The sequence below is a fragment of the Stegostoma tigrinum genome, chromosome 9 (assembly GCF_030684315.1).
Source record: "Stegostoma tigrinum isolate sSteTig4 chromosome 9, sSteTig4.hap1, whole genome shotgun sequence".
NCBI lineage: Eukaryota > Metazoa > Chordata > Chondrichthyes > Orectolobiformes > Stegostomatidae > Stegostoma > Stegostoma tigrinum.
Genome location: NC_081362.1, coordinates 95,761,777 through 95,788,028, shown reverse-complemented (window position 1 = coordinate 95,788,028; position 26,252 = coordinate 95,761,777). Strand labels below are relative to the sequence as shown.

At 43.5% G+C, this 26,252-nt stretch overlaps 1 protein-coding gene across 1 annotated transcript in view; it reads right to left on the bottom strand.

Annotated features, from left to right (window-relative positions):
- Window positions 1–26,252, bottom strand: part of LOC125454737 (uncharacterized) — a 64,300-nt gene that overhangs the window by 17,955 nt on the left and 20,093 nt on the right. Inside the window, exons 2-7 of the mRNA XM_059648861.1 lie at window positions 21,876–21,946; window positions 20,527–20,874; window positions 19,154–19,438; window positions 17,239–17,257; window positions 16,117–16,204; window positions 13,611–13,948 (exon numbers count right to left, since the gene is read on the bottom strand). Coding sequence (XP_059504844.1) covers window positions 13,611–13,948; window positions 16,117–16,204; window positions 17,239–17,257; window positions 19,154–19,438; window positions 20,527–20,874; window positions 21,876–21,946 — 1,149 coding nt within the window. The remainder of the gene's footprint in view (window positions 1–13,610; window positions 13,949–16,116; window positions 16,205–17,238; window positions 17,258–19,153; window positions 19,439–20,526; window positions 20,875–21,875; window positions 21,947–26,252) is intronic.

The window sequence follows — 26,252 nt, the reverse complement described above, 5'->3', positions numbered from 1 at the left end:
ATTTCAGCTTAAGCTGCTGGCTGTAAGCTGGCCTCATACCAATCAATGGTGTGAACTGCATTTGCTTTATTGTCATGCGCACTCAAATGAGTTCAGTGAAAAGTTGATAAATCACCACTTGCAACATCATCTTAGGTGCAGATTGAGAATTGAACATGGAGACTGAGAGCTTTGGCTCAGAATCAAACACCCCAAACTGCCACTATCCAAACAGGTCACAGCCCAAGACACAGCCTCACAGCTCTTCAGGGAAGTGAGGGTTGGTTCAGAACTCCAGCATCCCGAAATCTGTTGAAAGAATACCTCTGGAGAGTTAAAGTTGCGGGTAGGCATAGATACCTACACAGGGCAGAGTGAAAGATTGAATTTGGACAGTCAGGAAGAACCGAGAGATAAAAGACAAAGATATACACAAAGACAGAGAGAACAAAGCAGAGACAGGAAGACAAGGCAGAAAAGGACGAGATGAAAAGACGGAAAAAGAGACGATAATGTGTCGATAGAGAGTGACGGGGAGAGAGGGAGAAGAATGGGGAGTTGGAGAAATCCAGGAACAGACACTAGATGATGCATACCCAAAGATTCTGTTGTTCAGTTGTAATTTGTACTCGACGATCTGTCTGCACAATATCTCTGTGGGATGAGGGATCCACCCAGTTAAATGCTGACACAAACACCCTTCAATGTATGATAAGAGGAAACACTGATAAAGTATTAAAACCAGAAATCATGTATTGTAAAGGAAACCAAAAATCGCTGGAGTTCAGACCTTTCAGCAGTGAAAATGCGTTGTTGGATGTAAAATATGAATTCTGTTTCTCTCACCACAGATACTGCCAGGCCTACTGAGTTTCTCTCTCCAGTGGTCTCCTCAGTGTGATCACAACTCAGCACTGATCTTCAGTTGTTCTGTCCATAGCTGCTGAGGGTCATTTAGCTGCAGCTCCTGGTACACATTATGACGGTATGGAGCTTGGTTGACCAGCAAGGGATCAGTTTCAGTGACAGTGTCCAGGCCAATGATGGCATCAGGTAGTAAAGAGTGCAGACACCTCCCTCAGGCACTTACACATGCAAGGGCTATCGAGGAGAACTATCTATAGGACAACGACCTGACATCACTCTTCAGGCTCATCAAATTCAGCTTATTCAGCGCAACAGCCAAACTCCAAGAGACCAATCCCTGATCCCAATGTCCCCTCGCAGCGTGCAAGGACAAACATCAATATGAACAAGTTCTGTGGAATAGCCTGGAACTAGGACTGCAATGGTGCTGGGCTGTTTACTCTGCGGTTTTCATAACACGGGGTTAGATACAGGGTAAAGCTCTCTCTACACTGTCCCCATCAAACACTCTCAGGACAAGAATAACGCGTGGTTAGATACAGAATTAAGCTCTCTCTACACTATTCTCCCATATGAAGTATAGCCCCCCTCTGTAGAAATGCACCTCGGTGGACATGGTGGATGTTCACATTGCTTCAAGCGAAGTGGCCTACTGAACAATTGGGATGTAATTCTCTGAAACATTTCACTGTTTCAGGTTGGAACATTGAGCACAGAGCATAATCGAGCCTGTCGGATAGAATGTAGATGGCTCAATGGTAAGTGATGGGTATTGTAAAGCTATCTTCGTCCCATAGGGGCTGCGCTCTCATTAGAAAGAGGCAACAGGTGGTGGTTTAACCCGAGGGTCACCACACCTCAGGTGGGAAGTGAAGTTGAGAAGGTGTGACCTTCCTTGTAATTTCAGGAGGCGCAGGAATTGAACTTACTCCATTGGTGTCACTCTGTGTCACAGATGAGCTGTCCAAGCTAATGAACCTGACCCCAAGGGGAAGAACAAACTAATGCCAGATAGAGATCACCAGGGTCTGGGGTCCTGAGGATCACCCTCACACCCTTCACTCGACCTGGACCTCTCCAATTTATCAATCCGAGTGCTGCTACTGGCTTCAGTTGTGATATTGCAGAAGAGAGTGCCTTACTTCCAAGAGATTTTCCAATTCCAAAAACTCTATTATGTCTCCTATCAGGATCTCCAGGCAATCCTAGCCTGTGTCAGGAAGCAGGAGGTGAGCAGGCCAGGAGATGGTCATGCCCTGAGTATCCAAAGTTTCGTTTAAGGCTCCATCCAGCAGATGGAAGCAGAACTCTGGTGATGGGAACACTGCAGAAAATATAACAAGTATCTGAAATGGTGAGCCTACACTGCTGTCTGTCACCGTGGCTGCTATACAACACAGGAAGGGTGAAGCTGATTACTGGCAGGATAGGATGCATTATGGGCTGAGAGGTTTACACATGAAATGATGTCAGATTTCCTTGATGTTACTGAGCCATTAATTTTTACAAAAAATCAAGAGCATATACAGACATACTAAGAACTGCTGATGTTGGAGTCAGAGATAACACAGTGTGGGACTGGAGGAATACAGCAGGCCAGGTAGCATCAGGGGAGCAGGAAAGTTGACATTTTGGATTGGGGCCCTTCTTCAGAAATGGGGAGTGGGAAGGGAGCTCAGAAATAAAGAAAGAGGACAGGGTGGGGCTGGGGAAGGTAGGTAGGTGGGATGATGATAGGTGAATGCAGGTAGGCAGTGGTGGGATAACAAAATGTGGAGCTGGATGAACGCAGCAGGCTAAGCATCTTAGGAGCTGGAAGGCTGACATTTCGGGCCTAGAGTCTTCATCAGAAATTGGTCAGTGAGGTGGGAGGAGCAGGTAAGAGGAGACAAGATGGACAAGTTGTGTCAAATCAAGGAGGCAGGGATGGGAGGGAGGCTTGGTCATGGGATGAGGCTGTGGTTGGGAGATTTTGAAGCTGGTAATATCCAAGTTTAGACCAGCAGTCTGGAGGCTCCTGGCGTGGAATGTGAGGTGCTTCTCCTCCAGTTTGTGGGTGGTGTCGTTGTGCACTGGAGGAGGCCCAGGATGGACATGTCACCCAGGGAGTGGGAGGGGGAGCTGAAATGATTCACAACAAATAATAATACCTTTCAGTCGTGAACTATTTTAACACGCCCTCCCACTCCCTGGGTGACATGTCCATCCTGGGCCTCCTCCAGTGTCACAATGACACCACCCACAAACTGGAGAAGCAGCACCTCACATTCCACCTCAGGAGCCTCCAGACTGATGGCCTAAATGTGGACACTACCAGCTTCAAAATCTCCCAACCATGGCCTCATCCCATGACCAATCTTCCCTCTCATCCCCGCCTCCTTGAACTGGCACAACCTGTCCATCTTCTCTCCTACCCATCCACTCCTCCCACCTCAAAGAGAGTACACAGTCACCTTCACATTAGTTTTTAATTCCAGTTTTAATTGAATTCACATTTCACCATCTGCCATGGTAGGATTTGAACTCGTCCACAGATCATTAGCCTAGAGTTCTGGAGTCCTGAGTCAAAGTACAGGGCCACAACACCTTCACCACCCTCTATTGAACACATAGCCCAGCTATAGCCTGTGAGGATTTGATGATAGGGTTGAAACTATGCTTCCATCCCCTGGATGCGAGATTCTGAATGTCGAGTACAGCTCACCCTCAGTAGATATCATGGTGACCTCAGTTATAATGCAAGATCCAACATATGGATAGTCACTTGATTGAACATCAGACAGTACAGCACAGGAACAGGCCCTTTGGCCCACCATGACTGTCCTGACCACAATGCCATTTTAAGTGAATTCCATGTGGCTGCACACGGCCAGTATCCATTGATTCCCTACCTGTTTTTGTGCCTGTCCAAATCCTCTTAAATCTTGCTATCATACCTGTTTCTACCATCTCCCCTGGCAATTCCTTCCAAGCACCTACCACCCTATGTAAAAAAACTCGTGTCCCATATCACCTTTAATCTTTCCCCTTCTCACCCTAAACCTGTACTCACTAGCATTTGAGATAACAAAGCGTGGAGCTGGATGAACACAGCAGGCCAAGCAACATGTCAGGAGCACAAAAGCTGATGTTTCGGGCCTCAACCCTTCATCAGAAAAGGGGGATGGGGAGAGGACTCTGCAATAAATAGGGAGAGAGGGGGAGGCAGATCGAAGACGGACAAAGGAGAAGATAGGTGGAGAGGGGACAGACAAGTTAAAGGGGCGGGAATGGACACTGCAGAGGTAGGTATTGGTGGGGAGGTAGGGAGGGGATAGGCCAGTCCGAGCAGGTCAAGAGGGCGGGATGAGGTTAGGAGGTAGGAAATGGAGGTACGGCTTGAGGTGGCAGGAGGGTATAGGTGAGAGGAAGAACAAGTTAGGGAGGTGGGGACGAGCTGGGCTGGTTTTGGGATGCAGTGGGGGAGGGGAGATTTTGAAGCTTGTGAAATCCACATTGATACCATTGGGCTGCAGCGTTCCCAAGTGGAATATGAGTTGCTGTTCCTGCAACCTTCCAGTGGCATCATCGTGGCACTGCAGGAGGCCCAGGATGGACATGTCGTCTAAGGGATGGGAGGGGGAGTTGAATTGGTTCACGACTGGGAGGTGCAGTTGTTTGTTACGAACAGAGCGGAGGTGTTCTGCAAAGCCGTACCCAAGCCTCTCTTTGGTTTCCCCAAAATAGTGGAAACCACAATGGGTACAGCTGATGCGATATACCACATTCCACTTAGGAACCCTGCAGCCCAATGGTATCAATGTGGATTTCACAAGCTTCAAAGCCTCCCCTCCCCCCACTGCATCCCAAAACCATCCCAGCTCATCCCCGCCTCCCTAACTTGTTCTTCCTCTCACCTATCCCCTCCTCCCACCTCAAACTGCACCTATCACCTCCCTACCTCCCCACCTATACTCACCTCTACAGTCTCCATTCTCACCCCTTTAACTTGTCTATCTCCTCTCCACCTATCTTCTCCTCTATCCATCTTCGATGCACCTCCCCCTCTCTCCCTATTTATTTTAGAACCCTCTCCCCATCCCCCTTTTCTGATGAAGGGTCTCGGCCTGAAACCTCAGCTTTTGTGCTCCTCTGATGCTGCTTGGCCTGCTGTGTTCATCCAGCTCTACACCTTGTTATCTCGGATTCTCCAGCATTTGCAGTTCCCAATATCTCCGATACAATTTTAACCCCACTAGCATTTGATGTTTCCACCCTGGGAAAAAGACTCTGACCATCCACCCTATTCATGAGTCTGATAATTTTAAACATTTTTCTCAGGTCACCTCTCAGCTTCTAATGCTCCAGTAAAAATAATCCAAATTTGTCTTCTTATCAATTAATACACTCCAATCTAGGCAACCACCTGGAAAACCTAAAACCAAAGAGGTTCAGGTACATAATTCTTTGATGCTTACATCAAAACTAGACAGGATGGTTAATAAGATGTTTGGCACACTTGCCTTCATTGCTCGGTCCTTTGAATATAGGAGTTGAGAATGAGGTTGCAAATGACATTGGTGAGGCTTCTTCTGGAATATGGTGTCCAGTTCTGGTTGCCCAGTTATGGGGATGGTATTATTTAGCTGGAGTGGGTTCAACAGAGATTTACCAGGATGTTGCCAGCTACAGAAGGTTTGAGTTATAACGAAAGGCTGGATAGGCTGAGACTTTTTTAACTGGAGCGCCGAAGATTGGGAGGTGACCTTATAGAAGCTTATAAAATCATGAGGGGTACAGATACAATTAATGGTAGGTGTTTTTTCCCCCTGGTATGGGGGATTTTAAGACTAGGGGGCACATATTTTTAAGGTGAGATGACAGAGAATTTAAAAAAAAATCCGAGGGGAAATCTTTTTACACAGAGGGTGGGTCACATGTGGAATGAAATTCCTGAGGAAGTGGTGGATGTGGGGAGTTACAACATTGAAAGGACATTTAGATAAGTGCACAAATAGGAAAGGTTTGGAATAATATGGGTCAGGAGCAGGCAGGTGGGACTAGTTTAGTTTGGGATTATAGTTGGCATGGACTGAAGGATCTGTTTCTGTATGTTATGGTAACTATGGCGTTATAGGACATAGGACATAGAACATAGAACAGTACAGCACAGAACAGGCCCTTCAGCCCACAATGTTGTGCCGACCATTGATCCTCATGTATGCACCCTCAAATTTCTGTGACCATATACATGTCCAGCAGTCTCTTAAATGACCACAATGACCTTGCTTCCACAACTGCTGCTGGCAACGCATTCCATGCTCTCACAACTCTCTGCGTAAAGAACCTGCCTCTGACATCCCCTCTATACTTTCCACCAACCAACTTAAAACTATGACCCCTCGTGCTAGCCATTTCTGCCCTGGGAAATAGTCTCTGGCTATCAACTCTATCTATGCCTCTCATTATCTTGTATACCTCAATTAGGTCCCCTCTCCTCCTCCTTTTCTCCAATGAAAAGAGACCGAGCTCAGTCAACCTCTCTTCATAAGATAAGCCCTCCAGTCCAGGCAGCATCCTGGTAAACCTCCTCTGAACCCTCTCCAAAGCATCCACATCTTTCCTATAATAGGGCGCCCAGAACTGGACGCAGTATTCCAAGTGCGGTCTAACCAAAGTTTTATAGAGCTGCAACAAGATCACACGACTCTTAAACTCAATCCCCCTGTTAATGAAAGCCAAAACACCATATGCTTTCTTAACAACCCTGTCCCCTTGGGTGGCCATTTTAAGGGATCTATGTATCTGCACACCAAGATCCCTCTGTTCCTCCACGCTGCCAAGAATCCTATCCTTAATCCTGTACTCAGCTTTCAAATTCGACCTTCCAAAATGCATCACCTCGCATTTATCCAGGTTGAACTCCATCTGCCACCTCTCAGCCCATCTCTGCATCCTGTCAATGTCCCGCTGCAGCCTACAACAGCCCTCTACACTGTCAACGACACCTCCGACCTTTCTGTCGTCTGCAAACTTGCTGACCCATCCTTCAATCCCCTCATCCAAGTCATTAATAAAAATTACAAACAGTAGAGGCCCAAGGACAGAGCCCTGTGGAACCCCACTCACCACTGACTTCCAGGCAGAATATTTTCCTTCTACTACCACTCGCTGTCTTCTGTTGGCCAGCCAATTCTGTATCCAAGCAGCTAAGTTCCCCTGTGTCCCATTCCTCCTGACCTTCTGAATGAGCCTACCATGGGGAACGTTATCAAATGCCTTACTGAAGTTATGAATCCTCTTCTGGAGTATTGTGTCCAGTTCTGGTCTCCCTGTTATACTAACGATATTATTAAGCTGGAGGGGGTTCAGAAGAGATTTACCAGGATGTTGTCAGGAATGGAGGATTTGAGTTATAAGGAGAGGTGAACAGGCTGGGACCTTTTCCTCACTGGAGTGTAGAAGGTTCAGAGGTGACCTTATACAGGTTTACAAAATTATAAGGGGTGTAGATAAGGTGGATAGCAGGTGTCTTTTCCCTAAGGTGGGGGATTTCAACACAAGGGACCATATTTTTAAGGTGAGAAGAGAAACAATTAAAAAAGACCTGAGAGGCCACTTTCCTTTTTACACAGAGTGGTTTGTGTGTGAAATGCACTTACAGAGGACATGGTGGATGTGGGTACAGTTATAACATTTCAAAGACATTTGGATAAGTACATGAATAAGAAATGTATGTAGGGATACAGGCCAAGCATAGGTGGGTGGGACCAGTTTAGTTTGGGATTATAGTGGACATGGACTGCTTGGACTGAAGGGTCTGTTTCTGTGTTATATGACTCAGTAAGTGTGGATGGTGGGAATCAGAAACAAATGTAGAAATTGCTGGACAAACTGGTGAGAAAGTAGAGTTACTGTTTCAGGTTCTTAAAATCTTCTTCAGGGTTCTGAAGAAGGGACAATAGACCTGTTACCAGGTGACCTGGTTTCCTCTCACAGTCAAAAGACTTGCAGTTTTACATGGGCTAGCCCTGGTAAATTGACCCATACTGTCCAAGTATGTGCAGGTTTAGTGCATTCGCCATGGGAAATGTGAGGTTACAGGGGCAGGTTCTGAGTTACTATTGACATCCAGGGGTATGAAATAGCTCTGGAATATGGCAGTGAGGGAGATGGTTACTCATGATCTAGAATATCACAGCAGGCTTGAGAGACTGAATGGCTTATTCCTGGTCTTCCGCCTGGTACAATCAGACCTCAACATCAAGTTGACACATGGCAACATCAAGTTGACACATGGATGGTTAGTGTGAATGTTGTAACAACTAACCTGAAGAGTATTGCAAGAGCTGAGGTTATTGGCACAGCAGAGGCAGATTTATCCCATTATGTGTGAGTGCTTGAGGAAGCAATGTGCAGGATGTTTTACTAGAGTCACAGAGCCCTGTGAGACTTTGCTGATGTAGATCATTGCTATATAAGCTCATGGTAGATGACAGCTATTGACACATTGTCAGATTGAAGACTAGAGAGCAGGGAAGAAAACAAAACAAGTAAAAGGTGATGGTGGTGGAGGAATCCCCTGAAAAAACTCTCAAACCAAGGCATCACCATGATCCTAGGACCAGGTACTGATTGAGATTATTTTATTATGTTTCATAAATAATTGAAGAGTTTAATTTTTACACACTAAACTGGTTTGACAACATTTAACAACTAGTAATTTAAAATTCAGTTCAAGGCACAACAGGTTAGACTTAAAGACAATGAGCAAATTCATTTACAGCAGCTGAGAACATTAGATTACACCTACCAATGATCACAGAGAAAGGGTTGCTCAGTTACAGTTGACCTCCAGTACAGGGTGAGCCATCCTCACCCCTCTCAGTAATTCAATCTCCGGGTGAGACAGCTCTGTAAATAAACTACAAATTCTGACAGGTGCAAACCTTTCAGCATTGCTTAGTGTACAGTCACTAAACTTCCTTACTTCGTAGCTTCTCTGATCAGAGTTTGCTCTGTTCCAGCTTTGGATCAAGGCATCTAACGCACTTGGCACTTTGGTTTAACCTTTCAACGTGATTCACAACTCAGCACTGATCTTCAGTTGTTCTGTCCATAGCTGCTGAGGGTCATTTAGCTGCAGCTCCTGGTACACATTATGATGGTATGGAGCTTGGTTGACCAGCAAGGGATCAGTTTCAGTGACAGTGTCCAGGCCAATGATGGCATCAGGTAGTAAAGAGTGCAGACACCTCCCTCAGGCACTTACACATGCAAGGGCTATCGAGGAGGACTATAGACAACGACCTGACGTCACTCTTCAGGCTCATCAAGTTCAGATTGTTCAATGCAACAGCCAAACTCCAAGAGACCAATCCCTGATCCCAATGTCCCCTCGCAGCGTGCAAGGACAAAACATCAATATGAACAAGTTCCTGTGGAATAGCCTGGAACCAGGACTGAAACAGTGCTGAGTTTTTTCACTCTCTGCCAAATTAAATTATATTCAGTTCGGAATTTTTATTTATTGATCGGTATATGACTGACTTGACTTAGTTATACTAACTTGTTAAAGTCAGTGCCATCATGAAACCATCAAACAGCAATCCAGGGACCAGTCAGACAGTGAAGCACCGATCCAATCCATAACTGCTGAGCTGTGTTCTATGCCATTCACTAGGGACACATTTCAGATTTTAAAAAAACTTCCACCTTTTCTAATCAACTTGTTCAGAGCTATTATGCACACCTCAGGAGCAAGTGGGGCTTCCACAGAGCTTGGAGGCCTGGGTGTAAGTGTACAAAAATCTATTCAATGATTGAGATAACAAGGTGTAGAGCTGGATGAACACAGCAGGCCAAGCAGCATCTGAAGGGTCCAGACCTGAAACATCAGCTTTCCTGCTCCTCTGATGCTGCTTGGCCTGCTGTGTTCATCCAGCTCTACACCTTGTTATCTCAGATTCTTCAGCATGTGCAGTTCCTACTACTTCTACTCAATTGTTAATACCTGGCCTCTTTCTGTGCATCACATGCAAACAGTATCCATCAATGGCCCAACAAATAAAAAGCTTCCTATGACAAATTGCAAAGTTGAAAGATTGGATTATCCCTCCAAATTCCTTCTAGAGAAACCTTGCTATGAGAATCTTGTCCTATGTTGATCATTAGAAGTAGTCATCATCTTTATCATTCAGATTGGAACAGGAGCTCTCAAAAACTAAACCATATTGAGATCTCTGTGTGTTTTTGGAACGTGTATCTGCTATAAGTTAACTGTGTGCTAACAGACAATCAGGATTGGAAAAAAAATCCAGAAATCTCAGGGGTAGATGGTGAATATCTGCCCTGGAAAGGGGTTACGAAAATGATGAAGGATCTAGAAAACTGGAAGACAATCAACACTGTGGAGAACTCAAAATATTTGCTTTGTTCAAACAGGTAACTATACTTAAAATAAATGATGTGGAGGGGTCAGTGTTGGACTGGGGTCGACAAAGTCAGAAGTCACAATACGCCAAGTTACAGGTGAGGTGGAGTGTGCCTGTATGCTTCCTCCAGTTCACCTGACAAAGGAGCAGCACACCAAAAGCTTGGAATTTCACATAAACCTGTTGGACTATAACCTGGTGATGTGCGACTTCTGACACTTAAAGAAGCATTTCACCTCCGTAAGGAAGAGCCTGAGAAATTGGAGCCCATCCTCGTAATCTTAGATGCTATGTTCAATATTTGGCTAGATTACATGACCTCTACACAGGTTCGGGATGATGCCTGCAAAAGCAAAATGCTGCAGTTGCTGAAAATCTGAAAAACACTGACTCAAAACATTAACTTTGATGTTACCCGATCCTACCTGACTGCTAATTATTCACTAAATTTTTGTATCTTTATTTCATTTAGCTGCTTTAGGCCTGTTCTCCTATCCAATTCTGTAGATCCACTGTAAAACATAGAAAATAGAAGCAGGAGGAGAAGGGTCCTAACCCAAACCGTCAACTTTCCTGCTCCTCTGATGCTGCCTGGCCTGCTGTGTTCCTCCAGCTCCACACCATGTTATCTCTGACTCCCAGCATTGGCAGTTCTTACTACCTCTGAGTAGGCCATTTAGCCCTGCTTTGCCATTCATTACAATGACAGCTTATTATCCAACTCTATAGCCTGTTCCTGTTTTTTCTCCATATCCTTTGATCCCGTATATCCAACTTCTTCTTGAAGTGTTTTGGACTCAGCTGCTTCCCATTGCACAAAACTCCACAGGCTCTCCACTCTCTGGGTGAAGTTATTTCTCCTCATATCAGTTCTAAATAGTCTACCCTATATCTTTAGGCTGTGGCCTCTGGCTCTGAGCTCCTCATTCACTGAGAATACCCCTTCTTCACCTAACCTGTCCAGGCCTGTCAGAATTTTATAGACTTCTATGAGACCCCGTCCCCTCCATTCTTCCAAACTTCAGAGAATGCAATTTTATTGATTCAATATGTCCTCATGTATCAGTCTTGCAATCCCAGTGTCGACGAAACAGCCCTGTAACCTTCTAAGAACCAGAAAATACAACCCCAGTTTATATATTCTCTCCACATAATTTAACATTTGTAATTCAGATCTCATTGTGGTCATGATAACATACTGCACTCCATCAAAGGCTATAGAATCCTGGCTTTGATATGGTGCCTTGCTCCAAGTCTGTCTGAACTGTCATCACTTCAGGTTTTCATAACTTTGATTCAATTTAGCTCCAAACTGTTAGCACACTTGCTGGCATTAAAATCCCTTTGCCCCAGATACACAAATATTTCTTGTTTATTCAAAGTGTCTATCTCTGTGACTGCCACCACTGTTTGTGTCATCAGCATGTTTTGAATTGTAGCTTTCTACATTATTATCTGCCCCCTTTAGAGAATAGGTGAATAGCTGAGGCCTCAACATACATCTCCGTGGGACACCACTAGTCTCGTCTTGTAAATTAGGTTCCCTGTCTGCTCACCCCATTTTCCTCCCAAGGCTCAGTTAACATGTTCACCAGCTGAATGACCTAATGTGGAGATGCTGGTGCTGGAATTGGGCAAAGCCAGAAGTCACACAACACCAGGTTGGACTGTAACCTAGTGTTGTCTGAGCTGGATAACCAGCCAACAATTGCATAAGGTACAACTTTAGCTGACAGTCTTTCATAAGACTTATTAGATGTCTGCTAGAAGTCTGTAAATAGAACATTTAAGGGTCAAGTATCTGTCAAGTACCTTACACCAGATCATGCCTGTTCTGTGATATTCTACAATCACTGTCTAAACCCATGATCCAGCTGCTTACACTGTGTGAACAGGAAGGGTTTAACTTCAGCAGGGAAAGGGCTACAGAAAAGAGACATCGGAGAATACAACAAGGAGAAAGAACCAGAACTGAATTGCCTCACAGTAAAGAGCAAATAATAGTGTAACATTCAAAATGCCCATGAGCATGCAGTGAGAAATGTGGAACTGACAATCTGCAATATGCAAATCTGTAGGGACTCAGGGTCAAATCAACACAACATGCAGTAGTGCAGGACAAGTTAATGAACTTTAGATAACTAAAGATCCTTACGCAAGAAATGCAAATGAACCAAATGCTTATTTACTAGAGAATGAAAAGTACAATTGACAGAACAGACAGAAGTACTAATGGAACAGAACAAGACGAGGAATAAAGTTAAAGGAACTTTAGCTTTAAGGCCAGTAGAGTCAATTGTTTCCATTCCCAACAGGCTAGGAGACAAGGGAACAAGATCATTCAAAAGGACTGCAAGTTTTTGGAACTCTCCGCTCCCAGGACCGGCACTGCTTAGCCACTTAATACCTTCAGATCAGAGATTGGCAGTTTGAGAAATTAAGGGAATCGAAAGCGATAGAAATAGTGTGCAACCTCTCATCAAAGAGTGGAGCAGGCGCAAGGAACAAGAGGGCCTACTCCTGCTCGTATTGCTTAAGTTTATAATATTAGGATAGTTAAAGCAGTGTTTAACATTCCCTGTTCCTCATTTCCAAATGTTGGGCTGTTACAGCAGCATGCAAGAACAAAGCCTGCATTTCTGGTACGATGGTCATGATGAATACAAACACCGAGCAATGACTCAGGGATCTTTTGCAATCTGCTCAACATTCCTCCTCCCCACCTCTTCAAAGAGTAAATCTCAAAGTCCCAAACGTGACAAGCATCCCATTTTAAGACTTGCTGTTTTGTACTGCATCAAGACAGAGCAGGGTAACCAAGAAATTGTTAATGCAATGTTAATTATATTAACGAAGAGCATGATTTAATTAAGTCCCTAATGCATTGATAGAGATTGATGGGACACTGGGGTGGTTGTAGGCGGCAAATATATTTCACCACAGCATTGGGTAAATAAATCCTTTTTCTTAGAGAAAAATAAAAATTAGTGTCTAGTTTCTCACTTTACCAAGGTATGAAGTCTAAGAATTACATGTGTTCAATACAGCAAGCTAATGACACTAGACAAGGCAACAAATTAATATCTTATAAACAAATATATAAAGAGGATGTGGTGTATTAATAGGTAACTCATCAAAACCAATAGCACTGTGCAAGGTCAGCATGAAAACAACCTTCAGTTCTGCAGTCCCAGGAGGCAGGAGAGCTGTGAAAGATGGTTCTTCCACACTCAGTTATCATTTTAGGCAAAGATACAAGCACTGCTGAGGACTGGGACTGATCCGGGTCTTGCTGTGGGAGCAGTGGCTGTGATAAGGTCTGGGGCTGAGTGGCCCTGGTGGAACCCAAACTGGATGTCACTGAGCAGCTTACTACTGAGCAAGTGCCAAGACATCTCATGGGGCCCAGAGTCAATATTGAAGATTGGCAGGGTAGCTCCCTCCTGACTATATGCTACTATGTTACCACCTTTGCTGGGCTTATCCTGCCTGTGGGACAATAGTGATGGTGTTGTCTGAGGCATTAACAATGAGAACTTTTGAGGTTTGACAGGGCTGTGCATGTCATCTCCATTTCCAGCCCCTTCTTTGATTCTGACTGGCTCATCTGGTGTTATTGAACAGTCAGTTTTCTGAGGGTCTGGGGTCTCATGTAAGCCAGACGAGGTGACGATGGCAGATTTGCTTGCCTAACTGGAAGATGATGAGCCAGATAGACAATTAACAATAACTTCATAATCACCAACGGACTTACTATTAATTCCAGATTTATTGATTAAAATTTCACCATCTATCAAGGTGAAATTTAAACCCACATTCCCAGAGCATTAATATGCTGTTTGGGATTACTCACCCCGTGGCAAAACAATTACATCATCACTCCCTCTGGAGTTAAATGTCAGAAGGATTGAAAAACATTCTGGCAGTTGAATGGGGTTAAAATAATTTGTGCAGCCTCAATGGTCATTAAGAGCAAGAAGCAGCATTTAGAATGGACATTTTGATTACTGTATGACAAGACGATTACGTTATTCTAGGAAATGGTAGATCAGCAGCAGAGAATGCTCTAAGATTTTAGGGAGAGAGCACGACACTGGGATTTGGTCTTGTGTAGCGCATACTAGCTTTTCCTATGTTATAAATCCTTAGCAGCAATTCCCACAGTCTGGAAGGGTGTAATATTTACAAAATTAAGCACCATGGTTCTTGTAAGGCTGGCAAATAAGCTAAGGTTGTTAACGTTGAAGCTCTATCCCAGAGCTCACCAAGGTAACCTAGGCAGAGGAGAATTTACTTCAATGCTTTCTTTAGAATTCTGCAAGTTTAGGTCATGCTCAGTGGAAAGGGAATAGAGTCCAAGACTTTTGAAAACCTACATGAACTGAGATAAGTCATACACAGTTTGTAACATGATAAACAGAATGAACGGTGGAGCCTCATATCCTCAACTGTGATGGCAAGGGGAAAGCAGATATTCATGGATTAGTACAAATCACTTCATTCTGAGCTGCAGAGCTCCTGGTTATAAGTGGGTTAGGTTTGTCAACATCACTATGACAAGCATGGTTAATGTTAAAATTTCACACACACACAGTGCTGAGGCCACACTGTAAAGTGCAAAAATAAGCTTATTTTCTTTAAAAAAAGGCACTAATTTTGCAGAAGAACAACAATCAGGAAATAGAGTGCTGGAATTCTGTTGGCTCCGGCGTCTTCAAGGAAGAAGCAGAACATGCTTGTGTACTGGGCAGAAATAATTTCCTTCCAACCACTGCATCTCATCTTGTGTTCATACCAGGTGTGTCCCTTAAACAAACAGGTCTTCAGAGACAGTCACACAAGGAAAACCTGTCAAGGAAAACAGGGATTAATACTCATTTGACATGCAGTGTCCTAATATGAGAAACCATGATGTAAATTATTCCAGTTATACTAAGTCTATGCTATTATGTCAATCACAAAACATTCATAATATTTAAACGGCGGTTTAATGCGTAAAACATACAGTGACAGGAATCCATTAGCAACCAAAAATAATGCAAGATAAAACACTGTGCTGACTAATCAAGCTCCATCCACAGACCCATACAGGGTTTAATTCACCAGTTTGATATCCCTCACGGATATCCCTCCTGAAATACTCCGGGATGCCCAAAGGCAATCACGTAAACCTCGATTTAACTGAGGAACAAGCTTGACATTTGTCAATGAATAAATGAGTATGTTCAGTTTTGGGCACTACTTCTCAGAAAGGGAGGAGCACAGAGTCATTTCAATGATGCAGGGGCTGAAAGCCTTGAATGTATGGTCAAACCTTGTATTAATTTGAGTTTTGTGGGCATGGTATTTAAAATGATAACAAGAATCGAGGATGCAGACAGACAGAAATGATTTTCTCTCAGAAATAGTGGGAACTGGTAGAAACTGCTGATGCTGGAGAGGCTTCGCAGTGGGGTTAAAACACAGATAATGCCAGGTTTGGGGTGTGGTAACTCCAGAACAAGGTGGAGAAAACTATAAAATCTGAGGCAGGCCATTCAGTGCTAACATCGGGAAGTGCTTCCTCACACCAAAAGGGAGGGGTGCCAGGACCTCCCTCTAACAAAATGATGTGGATTCTGAGGGAGCCGTGAACTTTTTCCAGCACTGAATGGCATCGATTTTCTGCTGCTTCAGTGCATCAGGGAATACAGAACCACTGCAGATAAAATAAACTTGAAATGCAGACTGGTCACAATCTGAATGGCAGAATGCAGCTGAGGGGCTGAATGGCTTCCTCCAGCCACTATTAACTGACTGCATGTTATTGGACAGCTGACGAGTATGGGTTGAAATACCTACTTTTCCATCTTGTTACCAACTCCAGTAAACTGAAACAGCCAAAATCACAGAAAAGACAATGGTCCCAGCGGTCCCGACTACGATATTCCAAGGCGATCCTGCAACTGGGACAAAAAAAAACAGGAGCAGGAAGTCGAAGAAAATATTCCTAATGTTAGTTCAGCATTAATCAGAATCAGCCAGACAGAGAGACAGACAGACAGCCAGACTGAGAGCAGTTTAACCGGCCAAAGACCATCTCCAACAAGAAAAAAAATCTAACCATCGCATTCAATGGTGTTACAATCACTGAATTCCACCATTACCAATTTCCTGGGGGCTTACTATTGACCAGAATCTGAACTGGGCCAACCATATAAGTATAGTAGATACAAGATCAGGTCAGAGACTGGGAATCCTGCAGTGAGTGACTCATTTCCCGACTCTCCAAAGCCTGTCCACCATCTACAAGGCACAAGTCAGGAGCGTGATGGAATCCTCCCCACATGCCTGGATACATGCAACTCCAAAAACACTCAAGAAGCTCAACACCATCCAGGGCAAAGCTGCCCATTTGATTGGCACTGCATCCCCAAGCATCCACTCCCTCCACCACTGATGTTGAGTAGCAAGTGTGTACCATCTACAAGATGCACTGCAGCAATTCACCAAAGATGCTCAGACAGCTTCCAAACTTCCAAACCCACGACCTCTTTCAACTAGAGGGTCATGCGCAGCAGAGACATGGGAAATTACCCCAAAGTCAGGATGTATTGTGGTTTGGAGGGAAACTTGCAGGGGATAATGTTCCTAAGCCTTCAGTGTTGCTGGGCCAAAATGCTAGAATCGGCTCTCTAATAGCACTGGGCGTCTACCTACAGCACATGGGCTGCAACGGTCCAACACAGCAGTTCACCACCACTTTCTCAAAAGGTAACTAGGGATGGACAATAAATGCTGACTCAGCCAGTGATGCCCACGTCACATGAGTAAATAAAAAACTGAAATTGCTGGAAAAGCTCAGCAGGTCTAGCAGCATCAGTGGAGAGAAAGCAGAATTAACATTTCGGCTCCAGTGACCATTCTCCGGTATGCGACAGGATGTCTGTTGTTTGCTATATCAGGACTTACTGCAGTTCCACATTGCCTGGTTGCTCACCAGTTGGTTTCCACATGAACTGGATGAAGATAAAGAAGTACAACAGGGTTGAATTTGCTCTGGTGCTTTGTACACAGTAGCTTCAGTGGAAAGCTAGATAAGTTTGGCGACAAGGAAGAGAATTTAATTTATCCTTTGTTTGAATAACCATCTCAAAGAGCTGCCCTCTTCACCTCACTTTACCTTCATTGCCTCACTCCAGCAGCAGCTTTTAGTTTAATATTATTGTAATATTTTAAAGCCATGTCCAAAACTCTAGGGTCTTAACTCCTCTTATATCCCAACCAGCTATCACCCTCTGCTCGCTGATCTACTTTGACTCCCTGCTTGGCAATATTTTGATTCTGAAATTATCATCATGGTTTTCAAATCATTCTCTAGACTTCAGCTCTTCCATGTGCCCCCTCCCCAGCACTCCTAATCACTAAACTGTTCCTCTGTTCCATAACCTTCAAGATTGCTACACCGCTCCAATTCTCAGACTCTTGTGTATCTCCAGAACTTCATTGGTGACTCTGCCTTTCATCAACCAAGATTTTTCCATCCTTCTCAAAGATGATCTTTAAAACATCAGCTGTGGTATGTGAACCTCACGTATAATCCTTGGCCACTAGAATTGTATTGCAGAAAGTCTGCCATAGTTCCACATCAGCTGTGGCAGTCTCTCTAACACTTTGCAGCTACCTTTACTATACGCAGCCTTCCCTCCTTCTACATGCCTTGATATATAATAATATATACAAAAAAAAAAATCAGGACTCTTGGGAGAAGCTAACAACCCCCTCCCACTACTCCAGTCAGTGAGTCTGGGAACTGAAACCAGAGTATGGATTGGCATTGGGCTCCCCAACTGTTCCTTCCTTCTTCCCTCCACTTTTCATTGTGGTTAAGACAAGTGGTGATTGCTGTCAATTACAGGGTGGTTGAAAAAAAATACTAATTTGAACACTGCTTGTTCCTCACACCAAAAATATTCTTGTTCCCATCACTGACTACCCAATGCCTGCATAATATACTGACCAATTGTGGCCATACAATAAAATGAATATACAATGTGCTGGCCATTCAGTTGCTCAACTTAGCTGCACAATGAAATCTCAGCTGATCTACATGTTCAGACTATTCCCCAAGGTTAGAACATAGAAAACATGGTTCTTGTGGAGCAATGGTAGTATCCCTCACTCTGAGCCAGGAGACACAGGTTCAAGCCTTACCAGCTCTAGGAGATGTGTAATAACATCTCTAAGCAGGCTGATTAGAAAATATAACAAAGCGGACTCCAGTCAGTAGTAGGAAAGTTATTTGGTTTTGTGCGACAACACTTCTAGGAATAAGAACAAAAGAAGATCCCAAGGATCTTCCAGTGCAGTGTTAGTGCCCCTACCTCTAAACTAGGAAACCCAGGGTCAATTCCTACCTGGCCCAGAGGTATATATGTAATAACATTACTGAACAGGCAGATTAGAAAATGCACTGTTCCCTGGATTGCTTGCTATCAACATGCTTGGGGTCAAAGTGGTTGACGTGTCACTTCCTCACATTAAGTAAAACCGAACTCCATCAGAAATATTCAAGTAATCTGACTTTGTAGCCCCATGGCATTCACACACAGTAATTCCTGACTTAGCAAACAACAATTTAAGGCACAGACAGATGTTTAATTTATTAGTAACTTGTTGAAAGAGTATGGGGTGTGAGCCTCTTCCTGCTCAGAGTTCTGATGTTTTTAATTGTGGCTTCTTCGTACTGTCAGCAAACTCGGAACATTTCCAGCTCCAACAACAAACAGCAGGTCCTCCTCACTCAATGGGAACTGACAGGCAATATACAGTCTGTGGCTTGGTGTAGTCTTCACTGCAGTTGCTGAGGGGATCCTCACAAGGAGGCCTGCACAATTTAAGTATACAATACTCACTCAGAACAACAAAAACAAATGAGACCGCCTCATTCAGGTGCTGGTCCATCATAGTGCAGGTGTAATTGCTGATCGGTCCGTGGTCTAGTCCAATCGTACTCCTCATGTGGAGAAACCCACCGGTTCTATTGATTGTCTCCGTGTGTGCATACTGTGTCAGTTGCACCCCCAGGCTATTCTCCCAGATCACAGTGGGCTCTGGGAACCATCCCGAGGACTCACATACCAGTTTGGAGAAGCCCTGATCAGTAATATGCGAGCGGATGACCGGCTGTGCACCTACAGCTGTGAGGGAAAAGCAAACATCTGTCACGTCTCTTCCATTTCATGTGGGGTCCCTTACCCAATAATCATCTCAATTATAGCTCATCGAAGCCCCAGGAGCCCTTTAATATGGCTTCAACACCTCCAAACATTCTCTGCCTGGTAATAAGCTATTCTGTGGTAAATCTGAGCTCATATTCTGTCACTTTTAGAAAAATATAAATATCCCTGGCACCATCAGAACCGAGACCATCTTTCAAAGCTCTCAGAATCAACCCTGTGACAATGCAGCGCCTCCTCAGCATAGACACTGGAATGTTTTCTAGATTTTTTTTATGCCCAATTCTCCAATTTGAAAGCATGATTATTTGATTCTAATTGATAATTGCACATTTATGTAGTGTCAAGAAGTTGGGTTCTTTGCTACTGTCAGAAGGGGGAGGACTGTAATGACATCAATTCCAGGCAGACTTGGAAATCTGCTCTCTTCTCGATTTTTATTTGCTGCTTTGTTATTCTATAAAGCCTCTACTCAGTCAATGTGAGCAAGTGTGAGGTTATAATTTTGGACTGAATTTGGGTAGATCAGGGTACTTCCTAGTTAGTATGAAATTCAATACAGTGAATGTCTACACAGACTTGGTGGGTGCAGGTCCAGAGATCTTCAAAATATCATAAGCAGGTACAGAAAATGATCAAGCAAGCTTATGGAATAATGGCCTTAATAATCTTGTGGACTGGAGTGTAAGGATGTACAATTTATACTGTAATTATATAAAACCCTGCTTAGTCCCCAGTGAGAGTACTGTGAGCAGATCTGTACACGAGAATCAGTATGGGTATATAGACTTGAATGGAGTATAACATTTGTTTAAAAGAATGATACCTGGACATGAGGGTTATATTTGAGTGGAGATTATACAAATTAGGCCTTTGTCTTTACAATTTAGAAATTTGAAGAATGATCTGATCGAAGTCTTCAAGATATTAACAGGAAAACTCAGTACAGCACCCACTCTCTGGGTTGTTGGGCTGATGGAGTGTCGGTGTAGCTATAAGGCTCAGTCCAGTGTACCGAATAAATGAGAGGACATTTCACTGGTTTCTACCTCTTACTCCCACAGCAACCATCGTCTCAGTGCTTTGGGATCGTGTGGCAACGGAGAGTCTGTAGATACCCGAGTCAGACAGAGTTACGTTCCTCAATCTCAGTGACACATTCCCTTTCGGAATCTCACTGTCAAAGACCTCGATTCTGTCTCTGTAGCTGGGCTCTTGCTCCTCCAGGCTGCTGTGGCTCATTGTATAATTGTAGATAACACCCACAGTGTCCATCTTCATCCAACTGAAAGTAATGGCACTGGGTTCATCCACAAAGTGATGGTAGCAGGGAATAACAAGATCTTCTCCAAACTTCACAGTGATCTGATTTTTCACACATTCAATCTTCAAATCACCTGCAAAAGACATGGAACAGGGAATCACTGCACTGTTTTTGCACAGATACTGATAAAGTGTGAGGGAGCTGGATGAACATCAGTAGGGATCCTGGTGCTCTGTAGACGTGCAATTTAGATGATCTAATTGATTTGGTAAGTATCCATTACTAGACTCCCTAAGCAGCTACTGTATACAGAGTTCGGTCATTGCAGAAGATTCCCAAGACAGCAGAATCATTTTAGGGAGAGCTCAAACATCCTCATGGACTTCAGAGTCTCCAGCTTATGATCGAAAGAAATGTACAAGGTTCCTTTGGGAATGATTAGAGACAAAGTTGGGACGTAGGGTACAACATATAAACTTTCAAGCATACCATCTACTCAAGCCTTTAAAGCAGCACCTGCTCCATAATGTGACAGGGAGATCAGGGCACAAGAGTTACAGTCATACTGCATTCAAAACAGACCCTTTGGCCCAATGCATCCGTGCTAACCAGACAACCCAATCTAACCTAGTCCCATTTGCCAGCATTTGACCTATATCCATCTAAACCCTTCCTGCTCATATATCCATCCAGATGCCTTTTAAATGTGGTAACAATACCAGCCTCCACCACTTCCTCTGTCAGCTCATTCAATAGATGCATCACCTTCTATATGAAAACACTACCCTTCAGGTCCCTTTTAAGTTCTTCCCCTCTCTGGGGGGAAAAATACCTTGATTTTTACCAAATGCATCCCCCTCATATTATAGTCTGCTGGGAGGTCACCCCTCAGCCTCCAATGCTCCAGGGAAAATAGCCCCAGTCTATTTAGCCCCTCTCCTCATAGCCCAAACCCTCCACTCCCTGAAAGGTGGCCACTGGAGAGTGAGCAATTGGTCCTCAAACCTGAGGAACAATCCAAGGAGGAATGAAATGCCCAGGGTTGAAGGGAGGAGAAGGATTGTGGAGTGGCAGACAGACAGATGCAGACAATTGTAGCTATAGTCAGATGGACAAACAAAGCCCCACACTCACCATCTGAAAAGCCCTGAGCAGCTGCCAGTTTTATGATGAAAGTAACGAGTGAAACAAAGAGATGACTCATTCTGTTGAAAGAGACAAACAGTTATCAAAACAACAGAAAATATTTGTCCAGAGTCACCACGAAACCAGCATTTCTTCTTCAGCTACAGTGAGAGTTCCATTCTCCATTGGAGGCCTTAACAAGCAGAAAACTGCAGGAAACACTTCCATTAAATAGATGACAGGAGGACAAATGGTAGAGGAAACTAAATGAACTAATGCCATGTCAGAGAAAACTAATTTAGTTTTCGATAAAACATTGAAGCACAGTTCACACTGAACTAGGTGTTCTCCTAGCCATCTCCATTCTCTACCAGCCTTGATATTTCCCTGCAGCAAGCATTTCTCCTTTGCCGTCCCCTCTTTGGAAAGGTTTCTAAATTGCATAAAACCTCCAGAAGTAAGGTGACCAACCATTAGCTCCTCAGCAACTGAGGGATAGGTAAGGAGTGTCAACTTGTGCCCACGACATCACTGGTCCCTAGAGTGAAGAAATTAATCACATTCCATTGTGGCATGTACTAACCCAGGACAGTGACCCACACTAGCTGACAGAACCGGTGTCAGCTCACAATTTGGAGGGCTTTCAGAAGAGCTTGCATCGTTACTAAAAGCAGAGAGCTTTTCCTTTTTCATGTACCAATAAGGTTAATCACAGAAGGACTGTGTCTGTGGATATAAGTAATTTGTATTTTCAGAAAGCAAGGGAACATCCAAGCTCATTAGATAAATCAGTTCATCATAGTCTGGATAGTGAGCTTTCATTTATTTATTAGAAATTACTCATTTCCAGACACCAGTGGTCACCAAACAAAATCTCCAGGTAATCAGTGGCTGACCCTGTCCAGGAACTCATGCCCCCATACAAATTAAATGATGTAAAAAGATTCAAAACAAACTCTGAAATCTCATGAAGAAGTCAAACACAACTAAACATCAAACCTTACAATAAAAAAAACTGGGACATTAGTAAGTTTTTCTGAGAAAAGTACTGAACATCACCCACATGATTCGAGGTATGCAGCACAATAAGTGGGTCAGCGAGAGACAGACAGACAGACAGAGACTGTCAATGGATACAGAGCCTGAGTGAGAGTCTGAGGCTTCTGCTAGCATTATAAATCATTGACAGGCAAATATCAGAAACAGTACTTGACTTTGTAAATGATGCTCAGGTACAAGGTGCAGAGTCTGGTCCAGTAATGAGATAAGGAGGCTGGGTACAGGGAGTGAGGCTACAAATGGGGGAAAGATGCCTTTTAACCTTTCAGCAAAGTAACACATGGACACTATTGTGATGAATATTGTCAACTAAATAAAGTTGTGCGGCATTAAAGATTTGTGTTTCTGTACTGTCTCATCTCACAAACTGAATTACGTGGAATCATACAGCATGGAAACAGGCCCTTCAGTCCAACCAGTCCATGCTGACCATAACCCCAAACTAAACTAGTCCCACCTGCCTGCACCTGCCCCTTATCCCTCCATTTCTTATTCATGTACTTATCCAAATGTCTTTTTAGCATCGTAACTGAACACACATCCACCGCTTGCTCTGGATTCATTCCACAAACAAACTATCCTCTGTGTAAGAAGGTTGCCCTTCACGTCCTTTTTAAGTCTCTCCCCTTTCACCTTAAATCTATGCTTGGTAGTCTTGAAATCCCTTTTCATTTAGCTCTGACTTCATCAGTCTATGGAGAACATGTTTATTGTGATGGCTTTTTGAACATAGAAGTGAGTGACAGATTTAACTTTTGTTGCTCCAATATGTCTGTTTCGTATGGTGTTTAGGAAATGAATGCTTTCCCTGTAAGGTGTCACTGTATGTTTGATGGAGTGATGATAATTATAGAGACTACTGTTGAATTCTTCTAACTCATCTTCCACGTGAGGTTACAAACTTTATGCACCAAACACAGTGTGGTCATTTGGTAGTATAGACTGAAGTACTGTTTTAAAACAAACAGACATTTTGTTGAAACTTTCCTTCTAGTTCTCATCAGGCCAATTCACGAGAATGTTTAGTCTATGAAAGGAGAGTGCTGCTAGGTGAATGATTGACTCAGTCCACAATCCAACCTGTTTCATCATCAGTTAATCATTAACTATTTCATTATTATCAAAGACATTTCACTTCATAACTGAACATCTTTTGCAATGATAAAAATATTGGCTTCCCTGGTGTATCTGGCATTTACCAGCCAATGATTCATGTCAATGAACATTCACTAGCCTCAATGTTAGCTGTGTTTTTCTCTCTTCACAGATGCTGCCAGACCTGCTGGGATGCTCCACCAATTTTCATTTTTGTTTCAGATCTCCAGCATCCACAGTTCTTTATTTCATCTCGGACTGGTGCTCGGGTTCACCACCAATCCCACATGTCCACACAACCTCTCTCTCTCTCTCTCTCTCTCACCCGCTCTCCCACTCTCTCTGACCCACTCACTCTGCTACTTACCTCACATCTTGTGGGTGACATGATCATCATGAATATATAAACTATGGGCAGAGATAGCCCCTTTGGTTCTTCAAAGCTCCATCTCTATTCATTAAGCTCCTGGCTGAATTAGTGTACTGAATTACATATTCCATTTGTCCCCGATTAATCTTTGATTGCTTGCCAAACAAGAATCCATCTACCTCCACCTTAAAAATGTTAACTGGTGCACACCTTTAACCAGAGTCAACCAACCAGCTCTCTTCTCTCATTCAACATAATTTCCCATTACTTTGGTATTGTTGTGAAATGTCCTAATGGGAGGAGGATAAAGGTGCAGAGTCTGGTCCAGTTACATGGAGGTTGGGTCCAAGGAGAGAGACTGCAAATGGCAGGGCAAAAGGGTTTTTAGCCTTTCAGCAAAGTAATGCAAGGACACTATTGTAATTAATACTGTCAACTTTAACAAAACATGTCCACTTACTTAATTTGGGTATTACTGAAAAAAAAGTTACACAGGCTACGTCACTGATCAATAAATCAATGCAAATGTAAAACAAGCTTCTGAAATCTAAAAAAAAGTCACTGAAAATGAAAAGGTGGTCTTTAAAAACATCTCAAAAAGGCACTAAAAAAGAAATTTGACCCCTGTATGTCTATGCAACCAAATCTACTGGTCTCAGGTTTCAGAATACCTAATTGACTCCAGCCGAAAAGACTAGTTGCAGTAATGAGTTCTAGGTTCCAATTGCCCTTTGTGTGAAGACATATGCCCCTGGACTGCTGAAATTGTAATTCTAATTTTCTCTTGACAAATGGAATTCATCGGATCAGATAGAAACAAGAGTGAAAATGGAATGTTACAAATACTAATGATTTCCCTGGAACACCAATAATATGGGGGTAAAAAAAAAAGAGAGAAGATGGTATCAGAGATAATGGGAACTGCAGATGCTGGAGAATCCAAGAGAACAAATGTGGAGCTGGGTGAACACGGCAGGGCAAGCAGCATCTCAGGAGCACGTCAGCTTTTGTGCTCCTGAGATGCTGCTTAGCCTGCCGTGTTCATCCAGCTCCACACTTTGTTATCTTAGAGAGAAGATGGTTTGTGCTGCAGTGCTCAACTCTGTTAAACACTGCCTGGAGCTCCTCGGGAGCCTTCACTCTGGCATGGCAGTCCCCAGTTTATCTGCTGCACAAGATGACAGTGGCTGAGAAGGCACACTGACATTTGTTTTCTCAGTCAGCAGATTTTTACTTTTCTGATCACCTCTTCCAATGCTCTTCTAAACTGTCAACCTGCAAAAAGGTCACAGCAGTCGCACATGTCTCCCAGTTTCTCAATGTTCAACACCTTCATATCTCACTTGCACTTGTCCTTACAAAGACCCAATGGCTAGCTCACTGAACAGATGGTCTTGGGATGGACGATGGCCATGTGCCTAATGAATCATTATTCATAAAGCACTGGTTGGGGGAGGGGGATGGGGGGGCAAGGGGGCAGGAAAGTGCAATTGCAGGATCAACCCACGAGAACAGAAAAGGCACTGAAGCAGGAGCACAATATGTTAGTTTGGCAATAACTGTATGCTCAGCATTCCTTTGCAGTAGAGGTTCACCAGCTCAGAGATTCTGCAGCATGTGATGCAAAATCAATTAAACTGCACAGGCACCTCACAAAAGACACTGCTAATAAAATCTCATTTTAAATAAAACCCACCAGTATGAAATACAAACGCTACCTCGCGCCATCAATAATATGTAATAGACAGTGGATGCCATATTTCAAAACAAACAAAAACTAATTCCCATCAAAACCTAATATGTATACTCACAAAATGTGTGGTTTAAAGACTAAATCTGGAGTCATGATGTGGAAGTGCCGG